Source organism: Sapajus apella, unplaced genomic scaffold, assembly GCF_009761245.1.
Source record: "Sapajus apella isolate SASKATOON/1434 unplaced genomic scaffold, GSC_monkey_1.0 scaffold31, whole genome shotgun sequence".
NCBI lineage: Eukaryota > Metazoa > Chordata > Mammalia > Primates > Cebidae > Sapajus > Sapajus apella.
In genome coordinates, this window is record NW_022436971.1 from 21,926,472 (window position 1) to 21,943,521 (window position 17,050).

The following is a 17,050-nucleotide window of genomic DNA, read 5'->3' on the forward strand; positions in this document are numbered from 1 at the left end:
GTCTCTCTTTCTCTCTTTCGTTCAGGTGTTTTGCTCTTGTTGCCCAGGCTGGAATGCAATGATGCAATCTCGGCTCATAGCAACCTCTGCCTCCTGGGTTCAAGCAATTCTCCTACCTCAGCCTCCTGAGTAGCTGGAATTACATGGATGTGCCACCACGCCTGGCTAATTTTGTATTTTTAGTAGAAACCGGGTTTCTCCATGTTGGTCAGGCGGGTCTTAAACTCCCTATCTCAGGGGATCCTTCCACCTTGGCCTCCCAAAGTGTTGAGATTACAGGCATGAACCACTGCTCCCGGCCTATATGCTTTCTTAATATTCATTCTGGATCAGTGATGTTGAAGGACAAAATTGCAACAAATTTAGTTAAAGATCTAATTGGCTTTTATTTTTGATTTGTGAATAGGGCAGCCTCTATTCTACAAAATAGAATGAAAGTTCCACAGGATAATAGCGTAACAATGGGTCTTGTACGGTGACAACAAAGAAACAGAGCAGGAGGGAAAAAAGCTGATGGTTAACATAAAGTTACTTTTTTTCTAAGGGTTAAAGCCCAATCGACTTCCTTATTTTTTTAATTTTTATTTTTGAGATGGGAGTCTCGCTCTGTTGCCTAGGCTGGAGTGCAGTGGCCGATCTTGGCTCGCTGCAACCTCCGCCTCTCAGGTTCAAGCGATTCTCCTGGCTCAGCCTCCCGAGTAGCTGGGACTACAGGCACCTGCCACTACACCAGGCTAATTTTTGTATTTTTAGTAGAGATGAGGTTTCACCATATTGGCCATGCTGGTCTCGAACTCCTGACCTTGTGATCCGTTGGCCTCAGTCTTCCAAAGTGCCGGGATTACAGGCGTGAACACTGTGCCCGGCCGCAAATTCCTTATTTATGCTGACTCAGGAAGACTGGGATCTTCTGATCTCAGGAAAAGCTGGTCTGTTTGAGATCTACCTTCTTCTTTAAAGTTTTAGTTTGATCATGTGGCATATGGCATGAGTGGCTCTATTTTGGTTTAGTGTCATGTTGGAGCCTAGTGCAGGGGCTCAATCCAAAACAGTGACCTCTCCTGGGCCAGGCATGGTGGCTTCTGTCATTCGAGCACTTTGGCAGGCCAAGGCGGGCAAATTGCCTGAAGCCAGAAGTTTGAGACCACACCCAGACTGGGCAACATAGTGACATAGTGAGACCTCATCACACACACACACGTATGTATGTAATGTATCTATACATATATATATATACACACACATATATATATATATATACACACATGTAATGTGGGCGAGCCACTGTACCCAGCTCCATCTCTCTTATAAGGCCACTAATCCTATAAATGAGGGCTTGCGTCTGGGTGTGGTGGCTCACGCCTGTAACCCCAGCACTTGGGGAGGCTGAGATGGGTGGATCACAAGGTCAGGGGTTTGAGACCAGCCTGACCAACATGGTAAAACCCGTCTCTACTAAACATACAAAAATTAGCTGGGCATGGTGGCACACGCCTGTAATCCCAGCTACTCAGGAGGCTGAGGCAACAGAATTGTTTGAACCCAAGAGGCAGAAGTTGCAGTGAGCTGAGATCACACCACTGCACTCCAGCCTGGGTGACAAAGGAGACTCATCTCAAAAAAAAAAAAAAAAAAAAAAAAAAAGATGGCTTGCCATCATGACTCAATCACATCCTAAAGGTCCCGCCCCTTAATACTATCACATTGGGATTAGGCTTCAACGTGAGAATTTGGGGGACATTGTCCGACTATAGCAAATGGTACTAAGCATATCATGCAGTTATAATTGTAGAAAATCACATATCAGTGACTGGCACTTTGAGACACTCTGGAGTTTGTTGTTCAGTAAGTAGTGATGATATAATGTGCAGTTTATTGCAAAATATGAAGTATGCTAAATTCTAAATTCACTGCCAGTAGTTTATAAGAGTTCAGACTAGGCCGGGCGCGGTGGCTCAAGCCTGTAACCCCAGCACTTTGGGTTACACCCGAGGCGGGTGGATCACGAGGTCAAGAGATCGAGGCCATCCTGGTCAACATGGTGAAACCCCGTCTCTACTAAAAATACAAAAAACATTAGCTGGGCATGGTGGCGCATGCCTGTAATCCCAGCTACTCAGGAGGCTGAGGCAGGAGAATTGCCTGAACCCAGGAGGCGGAGGTTGCGGTGAGCCGAGATCGCGCCATTGCACTCCAGCCTGGGTAACAAGAGCGAAACTCCATCTCAAAAAAAAAAAAAAAAAAAGAGTTCAGACTAATTCTGTCTGGAGCTTCATCAGGGAAGTGCTTCATAGGAAGGAACAGTAAAATAAAACCTTAAAAAATAGAGAAAGGATTGTGATAAATGAAAATGAAAATGTTGATTGGGAATTTTAGGCATAGAAAGCTGCCATGAGCGAGGTGTGGGATGTGAAATATCAAATATTTTTAAGATAGCCAAACCTCCTATTTGGTTTAGAATGTAGAGTTCTTTAAAATGTAGGGGACAAAGAACAGATAGAAAAGTCAGCTGGGGCCAGATGATGAAGGTGTCTCATTCCAGCTTAATTCACTTGAGTTTTACTTGCAGGCTGGGAGAGCATTCAGTGTTTTGGCTCATGGAACAAGCTCACCAAAGAGATGCCATCAAGGGCCAGTGAGACGAGTGGGATGGTGGCAGAGAAACGGCACAGTGAGGGACCCGTGGATAGGCCAGATAGGCTGCAGGTGGCGAGACCGTCATCTCAAAAATGGGGAAAAGATGGGATGGACTGTTGCCGAGAAGGGAGGCAGAAAGCAAACAGATTTCTATTATGTAGAGCTGGTGTTTTGGAGAATGGAAAATCCATTAAATAGAGAGAAGAGATGAGGAGAGTTGGCTTAGGGTTGAAAAAATAACAGATGAAAATTTGGCGTATAAAATCACATTGGAGATCCAGAAAGAGAATGTTTCTACATCTCCTTGTTAGTCTGAGCTCTTGTTTGTGGTGGCTTAACTCTTTTAGCTGGATGCTGACAAATATGAGAATGACCCAGAATTAGAAAAGATCCGAAGAGAGAGGAGCTACTCCTGGATGGACATCATAACCATATGCAAAGATACACTACCTAATTATGAAGAAAAGGTAAGCGAGCCCTGTAGTACTTGGAAAGGGGGAATCATGATATTCACTACTAATAAACACAATATTTTCTTTTTTCTTTTAATGTCTATATGAGACCATTCTTGCATTGCTATAAAAAAATACCTGAAACTGTGTAATTTATACGAAAAGAGGTTCAATTGGCTCATGGTTCTGCAGGATTTACAGGAAGGATCTGCTTCCTGGCACCACCATCTGCTTCTGGGGAGGCCTCAGGAAGCCTACAGTCATGGCAGAAGGCAAAGTGGGAGCAAGCATTTCACATAACAGGTGTGGGAACAAGAGAGAGAGAACAAGGTGCCATAATGTTTTAAACAGCCAGATCTCATAAGAAGTTACTCACTGTAGTGAGGATAGCACCAAGAAGATAGTGTAAGCCATTCATGAGAAATCCACCCTCACGATCCAGTCACCTCCCACCAGGTCCCACCTGCAGTACTGGGGATTACATTTCAATATGAAATTGGGTGGAGACACAAATCTAAACTGTATTATTCTGCCCCTGGCCCCTCCCAAATCCCGTGCCCTTCTTGCATTTCAAAATACAACAATCTTTTCCCAATAGTCCCCCAAAGTCTTAACTTGTTCTAGGATTAACTCAAAAGTCCTGAGTTCAAGTCCAAAGTCTTATCTGATACTCATCTCCTTTTACCTATGAACCTAACCTGTAAAATCAAAACAAGTTAGTTACTCCCAAGATACAAAGGAGGTAAAGCCATTAGGTAAACATTCCTATTCCAAAAGGGAGAAATTGGCCAAAAGAAAGGAGCTACAGGACTCATGAAAGTTTAAAACTCATCAGGGCAGCCACTAAATCTTAAAGCTCCAAAATAATCTCCTTTGGCTGCATGTCTCACATCTAAGGCACATTCGTGCAAGGAGTGGGCTCCCAAGGCCTTATGCAGCTCTGCCCCTGTGGGCGTTGCAGGGCTCCTGAGGTTGCTCTCATGGGCTGGCTTTTAGTGCCTATAGCTTTTGCAGGTGCAGGGTGCAAGCAGCCGGTGGATCTACCATTCTTGGGTCTGGAGGATGGTGGTTGTCTTCCCACAGCTCCTAGGCAGTGTCCCAGTGAGGACTTTGTGTGGGGGCTTCAACCCCACATTTTCCCTCTGCACTGTCCTGGGAGTGATTTTCCATGAGGGCTTCTACCTTGCAGCAGACTTTTGCCTAGACACCCAGGCTTTTCCAGACATCCTCTGAAATCTAGGTGGATGACAGGGTCACTACCTGAGGCGGTCTGTCCTGCAGACCTTGACTCAACATCAGATGAATAAAGCACACTGACACACAGATATTAGGCTTTGCCAGTTGGACCAAGTGTCTGGGCCACTTACAGATTCCATGGAGAGTGCTGTAAACAGTTGCGACTGCCAGCCCTGACATGCTGGCCTCACCGGCCTTTATTTAGCACACATTAAATGACAAAAACTCTGAGTCAACACCCCTCGAGGTTAAAGAATAAAGGACAGGTTCTGAGGGGAGGCCTAAAACAAGCACTATTAGAGGATAATCTCCCTGGCCGACCTCCTCCCGAGAGGGCCATCAGACTCAAAAATTAGTTTAAGACCACATGAATAAACAAGTTATTCAGATAAATTCCCCTACATACCCTAGCTATTTGCTATTCTTATTAACAAAATGTAAGGCAGATTTAGGCTGCCTTCAGCTAAAACTTCTGCTGAAAAGATGCGAAATCTTTGGCCTTCCAAGGAGGTTTGTGATTATTCCTTAAAGCTATTCCAGTACGTTTCCTTTAATATTTTTGCCACCGTCTTGAGTGAATCCCCACAGGTGGAGAATCCCAAGCCTCAACCCTTGCACTCTGTGCATTCACAGGCTTAATAACACATGGATGCCACCAGGGCTTATGGCTTGTGCCCTCTGGAGCTGTGGCCCAAGCTGTACCTGGCCCCTTTGATGTGAAGCTAGAATTCTAGCAGAACTCAGCAGCTGCAATGCAGGGAGCAGTGTCCTGAGGCTGTGCAGGGCGGAGGGGCTCTGGGCCTTGCCCATAAAACCATTCTTTCCTTTCAGGCCACTGGCCCTGTGATGAGAGGGGCTGTTGGAAGGTCTCTGAAATGCCCGTGACGTTTTTTTCCTCATTATCTTGGCTATCAACCCTTGGATTCTTTGTAGTTATGCAAATTTATCTAGGAAGTAGTTCCTCTACAAGCCTGCTTGAAATTGTTTCTCAAAAAAATCTTTTCTTTCTTTGCCATGAGGCCAAGTTGCAAATTTTCCAAACTTTTATGCTCTGTTTCCCTTTTAAATATAAGTTCCAACTTCAGGTCATTCCTTGCTCTTGCATCTGAACATAGGCTGTTAGAAGCAGCCAGGAAACATTTTGAACAATTTGGTGCTTAGAAATTTCTTCTACCAGGAGGGAGGATGCGGGCAGAAAAAGAAAAAAAGAAATTTCTTCTACCACATATCCCAGGTCATCACTCAAGTTCAAACTTCCACAGATTCCTAGGCTGTGAACAGAATGCAACCAAGCTCTTTGCTAAGGCAAACACATGAGATATTTGCTCCAGTCCCCAATAAATTCCTCATTTCCATCTGAGACCTTGCTAGCCTGGACTTCATTGTCTGTATAACTATCAGCATTTTGGTCACAACCAATTAACCAGTCTGTAAAAAGTTCCAAACTTTCCCTCATCTTTCTGTGTCCTTCCGAACCTTCTACATACTTCTAATCTCTGCCTGTTACTCAATTCCAAAGCTGCTTCCATGTTTTCAGGTATCTTTATAGCAATGCCCCAGTCCTTGGTATCATTTTTTCTGTATTAGGTTGTTCTTGCATTGCTATAAAGAAATATCTCAGACTCTGTAATTTATAAGACAAGAGATTTAATTGGCTCACAGTTCTTCAGGCTGTGTAGGAGGCATCTCCTTCCTGGCAACACCAACTGCTTCTAGCCTCAGGAAGCTTACAGTCATGGCAGAAGGCAAAATGGGAGCAGGCATCTCACATAATAGGAGTGGGAACAAGAGAGAGAATGAGGTGCCACCCAGTTTTAAATAGCCAGATCTTGCAGGAAGTCACTCACTGTCGTGACGACAGCACCAAAGGGGTGGTGCCAAGCCATTCATGAGAAATCCATTCCTGTGATACAGTCACCTCCAACCAGGCCCCACCTCCAGCACTGAGGATTACAGTTTAACATGGGATTTGGGTGGGGACACATTGCCAAACTCTATCAATGTCTTATTTTGGATTTTGTGTGAGAGTAATGCGGATCCCATAAAATGAGCTGGGAGGTAGTCCCTCCTGTTCAGTTTTTTGGAAGAGTATGTGTAGATAGTATTATTCTTTCCTTATGTTTGGAGATTTACCAGTGAAGCCATCTGGGTTTGTAGTTTTCTTTGTGGGAAGGTTTTTAGCTGTGAGTTCAATTTCTTTACTAGATGTAGGGCTATTCAGGTGATCCATTTCTTCTTGAATGAGCATGAGTTGTTCGTTTCTCTCAAGGCGTTTGTCCATTTCATCTGAGTTGTTAAACTTATTGCCATAAAATTATCTGGAATATTTTTTATTATCCTTTTAATATCTGTAGAATGGAGTGCTGGCTTCTCTCATTCATGATACTGATAATTTGTGTCTTCTCTCTCTTTCCTGAGTCTGGATAGAGGCTTATCAGTTATATTGATCCTCTCAAAGGACTTTAGGCTTCATTGAGTTTTCTCTTTTTCTGTTTTTTATTTCATTGGTTTCTGCTCTGACCGTTATAATTTGCCTTCTTTTGCATGTTTTGTGTTTAATTTGCTCTTTTTTCTAAGTTTTCTAGGTGGAAGCTGAAATCACTGATTTGAGTTTTTTCTTCCTAATAATAATTATTATTTTAGAGACAGACATCAGTATTATTATTATTGTGTTGTGCCACCAGGCTAAAGTGTAGTGGTGCAATCATAGCTCACTGCAGTCTTGAAGGCTTGGCCCCAAGCACTCCTTCCACTTCAGCCTCCTGAGTAGCTAGGACCACAGGTGTGTGCCATCATGCCTGGTGAATTTTTTTTTTTTTAAGTTTTTGTAGAGAAGGAGTCTTACCAGATTGTTCAGGTTGGTTTTGAACTCCTGGCCTCAAGTGATCCTCCCGCCTTGGCCTCACAGAGTGTCGTTTTTCCTTCCTTAATACAGGTGTTTAGGGCTGTAAATGTCCCCCAGAGTACTATTGTAGTGGCATCACACACATTTTGATAATTTTGATACATTTTAATTGTCATGTAATTTAAAATACATTCTAATTAATTTACCATTTAATTTTATCTTTGACTCATGTGGGGATGTTTTGTTTTGTTTCTAGATATTTGTTAGTTTTCAATTATTTGGGGATTTTTCTAGATTTTTTTTTTATTCTACTTTATTTCTGGTGTAAAGAATAAACTTTGTTTGATTTGAGTCCTTGTAAATATGTTGAGTCCTTGTAAACATAAAACTTGTTTTATGGCCCAGAATGTTGTCTATCTTGGTGAATGTTTCATGTAATCTTAAGAAGAATGAGTATTCCGTTGTTGTCAAATGAAATAATCTATAAATGTCAATAAGAACAGTTGATTGATAGTATTATTCAGATCAACTATACTGATTGCCTACTTGCTGGGTGTCAATTACTGTTAGTATTGAAATTTCCAGCTATAATAGTGAATTTTTCTATCTTTCTTTGCAATTCTATCAGTGTTAGCCTCACATATTTTGATGCTCAGCTGTTTGTGACATATGTGTTAAAGATTGTTATGCTCTCTTGGAAGATTGACGCTTTTTTTGTTATATAATGTCACCCTTTATCTCTGATGATTCTGCTGTTTTGAAATTAAGATAGCTCCCTCCACTTCTTCTTTTCTTTTCCTCTTTCTTTCCTTTCCTTTTTTTTTCTTTTGACAGAGTATTGCTCTGTTGCCCAGGCTGTAATGCAGTGGTGCCATCATGACTCATTGCAGCCTCAACCTTTCAGGCTCAGTGATCCTCCCATCTCAGCCTCCCAAGTAGCTGGGACTGCAGGCGTGTGCCATCATCATAACTGGCTAATTCATTTTTATTTTTCATAAAGATGGGGCCTCCCTATTTTGCCCAGGTTGCTTTTGAACTCCTGGGCTCAAGTGATCTTCTGGCCTTGGTCTCCAAAAGCGCTGGGATTACTGGCATGAGCCACTGTGCCTGGCCAAAATTTTTTTTATTAGTGTTAGTATGGTATATCTTTCTGCATTCCTTTACTTTTAGTTATTTGTGTCTTTATATTTAGAGTGGGCTTCTTGTAGATAACATGTATTACAGTGAGGTACAGGTGCAGAATGTGCAGGTTTGATACATAGGTATACATGTACCATGAATATACCATGGTTGTTTGATGCACCTATCAACCCATCATCTACATTAGGTATTTCTCCTAATGCTATCTCTCCCTCAGCTCCCCACCCCCTGACAGGCCCTCGTGTGTGCTGTTCCTCTCCCTGTGTCCATGTGTTCTCATTGTTCAACTCTCACTTATGAGTTAGAATATGTGATATTTGGTTTTTCTGTTCTTGTGTTTGCTGAGAATGATGGTTTCCAGCTTTATTCATGTCCCTGCAAAGAACATGAATTCATCCTTTTTTATGGCTGCATAGATGGTGTATATGTACCACATTTTCTTTATCCAGTCTATCATTGATGGACAATTGGCTTGGTTCCAAGTCTTTGCTATTGTGAACAGTGCCGCAATGAACATATGTGTGCATGTGCCTTTTTTTTTTTTTGAGATAGAGTCTTGCTCTGTTGCCAGGCACCAGGCTGGAGTGCAATGGCATGATCTTGGGTCACTGCAACCTCCACCTCCTGGGTTCAAACAATTCTCCTGCCTCAGCCTCCTGAGTGACTGGGACTACAGGCGCATGCCACCACACCCAGCTAATTTTTGTATTTTAGTAGAGACAGGGTTTCACTATGTTGGCCAGGATGGTCTCGTTCTTTTGACCTTGTGATCTGCCCGCCTAGGCCTCCCAAAGTGCTGGGATTACAGGCGTGAGCCACCACACCTGGCCTGCATTTGTCTTTATAACAGAATGATTTATAATCCTTTGGGTATATATCCAGTAATGGGATTGCAGGGTCAAATGGTATTTCTAGTTCTAGATCCTTGAGGAATTGCCACACTGTCTTCCACAATGGTTGAACTAATTTACACTTCCACCAACAGTGTAAAAGCATTCCTATTTCTCCACTTCTTCTCCAGCATCTATTGTCTCCTGATGGATGAACTTTTTGATGTGCTGTTGGATTCAGTTTTCCATTATTTTATTGAGGAGTTTTGCATCGATGTTCATCATGGATATTGGCCTGAAATTTTCTTTTTCAGTTGTGTCTTTGCTAGGTTTTGGTATCAGGATGATGTTGGTCTCATAAAATGAGTTAGGGAGGATTCCCATTTTTTCTGTTGTTTGGAATAGTTTCAGAAGGAATGGTACCAGCTCCTCTTTGTACCTCTGTTAGAATTCAACTGTGAACCTGTCTAGTCCTGGACTTATTTTGGTTGGTAAGCTATTAATTGCTGCCTCAGTTTCAGACCTTGTTATTGGTCTGTTGGGAGGGTGTAAGTGTCTAGGAATTTATCCATTTCTTCTAGATTTTCTGGTTAATTTTCATAGAGGTGTTTATAGTATTCTCTGATGGCAGTTAGTGTTTCTATGCGATTGGTGGTGATATCCCCTTTATCATTTTTTATTGCATCTATTTGGGTCTTCTCTCTTTTCTCCTCTATTAGTCTGGGTAGTGGATGTATCTATTTTGTTGATCTTTTCAAAAAACCACCTCTGGGATTTATTGATTTTTTTTGAAGGGTTTTTTGTGTCTCTGTCTCCTTCAGTTCTGCTCTGATCTTAGTTATTTTTTGTCTTCTGCTAGCTTTTGAATTTGTTTGATCTTTCTTCTTTAGCTCTTTCAATTTTGATGATAGGGTGTCGATTTTAGATCTTTCCTTGCTTCTCATATGGGCATTTAGTACTATAAATTTTCCTCTAGACACTGCTTTAAATGTGTCCCAGAGATTCTGGTACGTTGCGTCTTTGTTCTCATTGGTTTCAAAGAACATCTTTATTTCTGCTTTCATTTCAGTATTTACCCAATAGTCATTCAGGAGCAGTTTGTTAGGTTTTTTGTGCAATTTTGAGTGAGTTTCTTAGTCCTGAGTTCTAATTTGATTGCACTGTGGTCTGAGAGTCTAGACTGTTTGTTATGATTTCCCTTCTTTTACATTTGCTGAGGAGTGTTTTACTTCCAATTATGTGGTCAATTTTAGAATAAGTGTGATGTGGTGCTGAGAAGAATGTATATTCTGTTGATTTAGGGTGGAGAGTTCTGTAGATGTCTATTAGGTCCACTTGGTCCAAAGCTGAGATCAAGTCCTGGAAATCTTCAGTAATTTTCTATCTCGTCGATCTGTCTAATATTGACAGTGGGGTGTTAAGGTCTCCCACTATTATTGTGTGGAAGTCTTAGTCTCCTTGTAGGTCTCTAAGGACTTGCTTTATGAAGCTGGGTGCTCCTGTGTTGGGTGCGTATATATGTAGGATAGTTACCTCTTCTCGTGAATTGATCCTTTTACCATTATGTAATATCTTATTTTTGTCTCTTTTGATCTTTGTTGGTTTAAAGTCTGTCTTATCAGAGACTAGGATTACAACCTTTGCTTTTTTGTGCTTTCTGTTTGCTTGGTAAATATTTCTTCATCCCTTTATTTTGAGCCTATGTGTGTCTTTGCACATGAGTTGGGTCTCCTAAATACTGCACACTGATGGGTCTTGACTCTTTATCCAATTTGCCAGTCTGTGTCTTTTAGTTGGGGCATTTAGTCCCTTTACATTTAAGGTTAATATTGTTATGTGTGAATCTGATTCTGTCATTATGATGCTAGCTGGTTGTTTTGCCTGTTAGTTGCTGTGGTTTTTTCATAGCATCAATGGTCTTTATAATTTGGTACGTTTTTGCAGTGGCTGGTACTGGTTGTTCCTTTCCATGTTTAGTGCTTCCTTCAGGAGCTCTTGCAGGGCAGGCCTGGTGGTGAAAAAAATCTCAGCATTTGCTTGTGCATAAAGGATTTTATTTCTCCTTCACTTATGAAGCTTAGTTTGGCTGGATAAGAAATCCTGTGTTGAAAATTCTTTAAGGATGTTGAATATTGGCCCCCACTCTCTTCTGGCTTGTAGGGTTTCTGCTGAGAGATCCACTGTGAGTCTGATGGGCTTCCCTTTGTGGGTAACTCAACCTTTTTCTCTGGCTGCCCTGAGCATTTATTCTTCCATTTCAACCTTGGTGAATCTGATGATTATGTATCTTGGGGTTGCTCTTCTTGAGGAGTATCTTTGTGGTGGTCTCTGAATTTCCTTAATTTGAATGTTGGCCTGCCTTGCTAGGTTGGGGAAGTTCTCCCGGCTAATATCTTGAAGTGTGTTTTCCAACTTGGTTCCATTCTCCCTGTCACTTTCAAGTACAATAATCAAACGTATATTTTGGTCGTTTCACATAGTCCCATATTTCTTGGAGGCTTTTTTCGTTTCTTTTCACTCTTTTTTCTCTGATCTTCTTGCTTCATTTCATTGAGCTGATCTTCAATCTCTGATATCCTTTTTTCTGCTTGATCGATTTGACTATTGAAACTTGTGTATGCTTCACAAAGCTCTCGTGCTGTGTTTTTCAGCTCCATCAGGCCATTTATGTTCCTCTCTAAACTGGTTATTCCAAGTTATCATTTTGTCTTTTTTTTCAAGGTTCTTATCTTCCTTGCATTGGGTTATAACATGCTGCTTTAGCTCAGAGGAGTTTGTTATTACCTACCTTCTAAAGCCTACTTCTGTCAATTCGTCAAACTCATTCTCTATCCGGTTTTGTTTCTGAGTTGGCAAGGAGTTGTGATCCTTTGGAGGAGAAGAGGCGTTCTGGTTTTTGGAATTTTCAGCCTTTTTTTCACTGGTTTCTCCCCATCTTCATGGATTTATTTACCTTTGGTTTTTGAAGTCGGTGACTTTTGGATGGAGTCTCTGAATGGATGTCCTTTTTGTTGATGCTTTTCCTTTCTGTTTGTTAGTTTTCCTTCTTACAGTCAGTCCCTTCAGCTGCAGGTCTGCTGGAGTTTGCTGGAGGTCCACTCCAGACCCTGTTTGCCTGAGTATTACCAGAGGAGGCTGTAGAACAGCAAAGATTGTTGCCTGTTCCTTCCTCTAGAAGATTATTTTCAGAGGGGCACCTGCCAGATGCCAGCCAGAGCTCTCCTGTATGAGGTGTCTTGGCCCCTACTGGGATGATTCTCCCAGTCAGGATACATGGGGGTCAGGGACCCACTTGAGGAGGTAGTCTGTCCCTTATCAGAGCTCGAACACTGTGCTGGGAGATCTGCTGTTCTCTTTAGAGCAGCCAGGCAGGGATGTTTCAGTCTGCGGAAGCTGCGCCCACAGCTGCCCCTTCCCCCAGGTGCTCTGTCTCAGGGTGGTGGGGGTTTTATCTATAAGTTCCTGACTGCAGCTGCTGCCTTTTTTTCAGAGATGCCCTGCCCAGAGTGGAGGAATCTGGCCGCAGAGGCAATATGGCTGGGCTCTACCCAGTTTGAATTTCCTGGGGGCTTTGTTTACACCGTGAGGATAAAATTTCCTATTCAAGCCTCAGCAATGGTGGATGCCCCTTCTCCCACCAAGCTTGAGTGTCCCAGGTCAACCTCAGACTGCTATGCTAGTGGTGAGAATTTCAAGCCAGTAGATCTTAGCTTGCTTGGCTCCATTGGGGTGAGACTTGCTGAGCCAGGCACTGGAGGGAATCTCCTGGTCTGCCAGTTGTGAAGACCTTGGGAAAAGCACAGTATCTGAGGCAGAGTACACCATTCCTCCTGGTACAGTCTCTCACAGCTTCCCTTGGCTAAGAAAGGAAAATCTCCTGACTCCTTGTGCTTCCTGGGTGAGGCGACAGCCCATCCTGCTTTGGCTGGCCCTCCATGGGCTGCACCCATTGTCCAACCAGTCCCCATGAGATGAACCAGGCACCTCAGTTGGAAATGCAGAAATCACCCGCCTTCTGCGTCGATCTCGCTGGGAGCTGCAGACCAGAGCTGTTCCTATTTGACCATCTTTCCCAGTACTCCATAGTTAGTTTTCTTTTCAAATCCATTTTGATACTTTCTTTCTGTTAATGGTATATTTAGATCATTCATGTTTAAATTGGTTATTAACACTGTTGAATTAATGTCTACCATATTTGTGACTGTCTTCTATTTGTCATGCTTGCTCTTTGTTATTGTTGTTTTAAAATATTCCCCTCTTTTTCTGCCTTGTCTGGTTTTAATTAAATATTTGATATGATTCTACTTTCTCTTCTCTTAGCTTATCATTAAAAAAAATGTTTAGTGGTTGCCTTAGAGTTTGCAGTATACATTTACCCAGTTACTGAGTATTCTGAATTCCTTCCTCCCAGCTCTTATAACATTGCTGTTCCTTATTTTATTCTTCATATGTCATAATTATCTAATAGATTGTTACTGACATTAGTTTGAATAAACAGTTATCTATTAGATCAATGAAGAACAAATAAATAAAAGATTTTATTTTATTTTTCTTCTTTATTTCCATTCTCTCTTTCCACTTTACATAGATCTGAGGTTCAGACCTGTATAATTTTCTTTTTCATTTGAAGAACTTCTGTAAACATTTATTTGCAAGGTAGGTCAATCTAGTGGTAACAAATTCTTTTCATTTTTGTTTGTCTGAGAAAGTCTTTACTACTTTTTCACTTTTAAGGAATAAATCTGCTGGGTACAGATTGCTAGGTTGGTAGTTTTTTTTTTTGTTTTTTGTTTTTTTCTCTTTTGCTTGTATAGTTTCTGAGAAGCGGTCTGGTGTAATTCTTTATCTTCATTCTTCTATAGATTAGGGTGCATTTTTTCCTTTGGTCTTTTTCAAGGTTTTCTGTCTTTTGCTTTCTGCAGTTTTAATATGATATGCCTAGGTATAATATTTCGGTATTTGTTCTGCTTGGTGTTCTCTCAGTTTCCTGGATCTGTGGTTTCATGTCTGTCACCAATTTTGGGAAATTTGTGGACATTTTTTCAAATATTTATTCTACCTTTTTTTATTTCTTCTACTTCTGTTGTACCATTTATACGTATCTTTTGTAATTGTTCCATAGTTCAGGGCTATATTGTTCCCCTCCAACCACCCCACCCCCCATTCATTTTTCTCTTTTCACTTCAGTTTGGGAAGTTTCAATAGACATGTCTTCAAGCTTGCTGATTCTTTCTTCAGCTGAATCCATTGTACTAATGAACTCATCAAAGGCATTTTTTTGTGTTAGAGTGATTTTGATCTCCAGCATTTTCTTTTGATTCTTTCTGAATGTCCCTCTCTCTGCCTACATTACTCATCTGTTCTTGCATGCTGTCTACTTTTTCCATAGAGCCATTTGTATTAGTTCGTTCTCATGCTGCTATAAACAACTGCCTAAGACTGGGTAATTTATAAAGTAAAGAGGTTTAATTGACTCACAGTTCTGCAGGGCTGGGGAGGCCTCAGGAAACTTACAATCATGTCAAAAGGGGAAGCAGACATATCCTTCTTCACACGATGTCAGGAGGAAGAATGAGAGCTAAGCAGAGGGGGAAGCCCCTTTAAAACCATCAGCTCTTGTGAGAACTTACTCTCATGAGAACAGCATGGGAGAAACTGCCTTCATGATTCAATACCTCCTGCTGGGTCCTTCCTACCACACATGGGGATTATGGGAATACAATTCAAGGTGAGATTCAGGTGGGGACACAGACAAACCACATCACCTTTACTATATAGCCATAGTTTTCAAAATTCCCTCTCTGATAATTCCAAAATATGTGACGTGTCCCAGTCAGGCTCTGTGGCTTGCTTTGTCTCTTCGTGCTATGTTTTTTCTTGCCTTATATCCTGCCTTGTTATTTTTGTTGATAGCCTGACATGCTGTACCTGTTAATAGAAGCTGAGGTAAAGAGGCCAGACCTGTGAGGTTTTATGTTATCTGGGTAGAAGCTGTGTTGCGTTTAATGTTTGCTGTAGCTGTAGATGCCAGAGGCTTCAGCTTTCTTGTTTGTTTGTCTCCTCTGGATGTCTTTGCTTTTCTAAAAACTTCTTTGTAAAGAGATTTATTTCCTGAAGCTTTAATGCACTTACTGTTCTGGAGCCCTGTTGATGTGGGGGTAAGGTGTGGGGGAGGAGAAGTGTTCTATAAACCTAGGCTTATGATGAGATCTTAGTCTGAGTTTTTGCTCTGACCTTCAGAAGTGTTTCTCTTTTTTTTCGTAACTTCTTTTTGTTCCTTTGGGCTAGAGGGAGCTGGAGTTGGTCAGCTGCCCTTCTACATCGGAGGAGGCTCTGGTAAAGTTTTTCCCTTGGTTTTTGTTATGTACAGAGTTCTGTTTTTTTTTTTTTTTTTTTTTTTTAATGGTACCTTTTCCCCTTTTATTGCCTGATATGTGGGGGGATTTTTTCTCAGATCTTCACTGTGAGAACTAGATGGGGGTTTGTGGATGTGCAAACCCATAAAAGTGCAGTGACCCTGTAATGCCAGGCACCCAGGATCTCTCTCAATCTAGTCCACACTCAACCTCCAGAAGTTTGTCAAAATTGCCTTGGAAGTGTTCCTACCAGTTCATGGCTCCTGGGAACTGATCTCAGCTGTGGTTCTGTGTATCTGCTTCTCTCTCCAGATTCAGGGTAGTCATTTGTCCTGGGACTTCATTTCTCTGTTGAATCTAAGAAAAGAACGGAAGACTTCCAAGTGCTTTATGTGTCCAACTGGAAACCAGAAGTTCCACCCTGAGCTATCTGCCCCCTCCAAGTATTATTGCACCTGTGCGTGTGGTATACACCATGCGCTTCCGGTTCCCCCCTCCTCATCTTGGTGCTGTTGTTTCAGACAATTTACTTTTTTTTTTTTTTTTTTTGAGACAGGATCTCACTGTATTGCCCAGGGTGGTCTCGAACTCCTGAACTCAAGTTAGCCTCCCAAAATGCTGTGATTGCAGGCAGGCATAAGCATGCCCAGCCCAATTTGCTTTTATAAACGCCACACTACATTGTTTTTATTTCTGTTTAAATAGTTATCTTGTGAAGAAATTTGAATAATAATAAGAAAATCTTCTCTAATTACTGTGTAGCTCTTATTCCAAGTGCTCCTCTTTCAGGGGTGTAGGGTCCATGTTTCTGTCTGATATTCTTTCCCTACTGCCTGAAGGACTTCCTGTAACATTTCTTGTAGTGCACATCTGTTGTTAAGGATTCCTTCGGCTTCTGTGTGTCTGAATGCTTTCAGTTTAAAACATTTTTTACTGGAGCAGTGCTAACTTCACAGCACAATTGAGAGGTGGATATGGAAGCTTCCCATACTAACCCATCCCTGATATACACACCTATCCCTGATATACAGACCCATCTCCCTGATATACACATTCATCCCTGATATACACACCCATCCCCCTGATATACACACCCATCCCCTGATATATACACCCATCCCTCTGATATACACACCCATCCCTTGACATACACACCCAACTCCGACATACACATCCCCCAACATACCCATCCCTGATATACACACCCAGCCCCCTGATATACACACCCATCCCTGATATACACACCTATCCTCCTGATATACACACCCATCCCCGATGTACACACCTATCCCCGATATACAAACCCATCCCCAATATACACACCCATCCCCCTGACATACACACCCATCCCTGACATACACACCCATCCCTGATATACACACCCATCCCTGACATACACACCCATCCCTGACATGCACACCTGTCCCCCTGATATACACACCTGTCCCCCGATATATACACCCGTCCTCCGATACGCACACCCGTCCCCCTGACATGCACACCCGTCCCCCTGACATGCACACCCGTCCCTGATATACACACCCATCCTTCTGA

General features: G+C 42.0%; 1 protein-coding gene across 2 annotated transcripts in view; it reads left to right on the plus strand.

Moving 5' to 3' along the window:
• The window catches only part of ADI1 (acireductone dioxygenase 1), a 31,904-nt gene that overhangs the window by 1,381 nt on the left and 13,473 nt on the right, over positions 1 to 17,050 (plus strand). For both annotated transcript variants that reach the window (XM_032294244.1, XM_032294245.1), the window contains exon 2: positions 2,985 to 3,104. In XM_032294244.1, the coding sequence (XP_032150135.1) occupies positions 2,985 to 3,104 (120 nt within the window). The remainder of the gene's footprint in view (positions 1 to 2,984; positions 3,105 to 17,050) is intronic.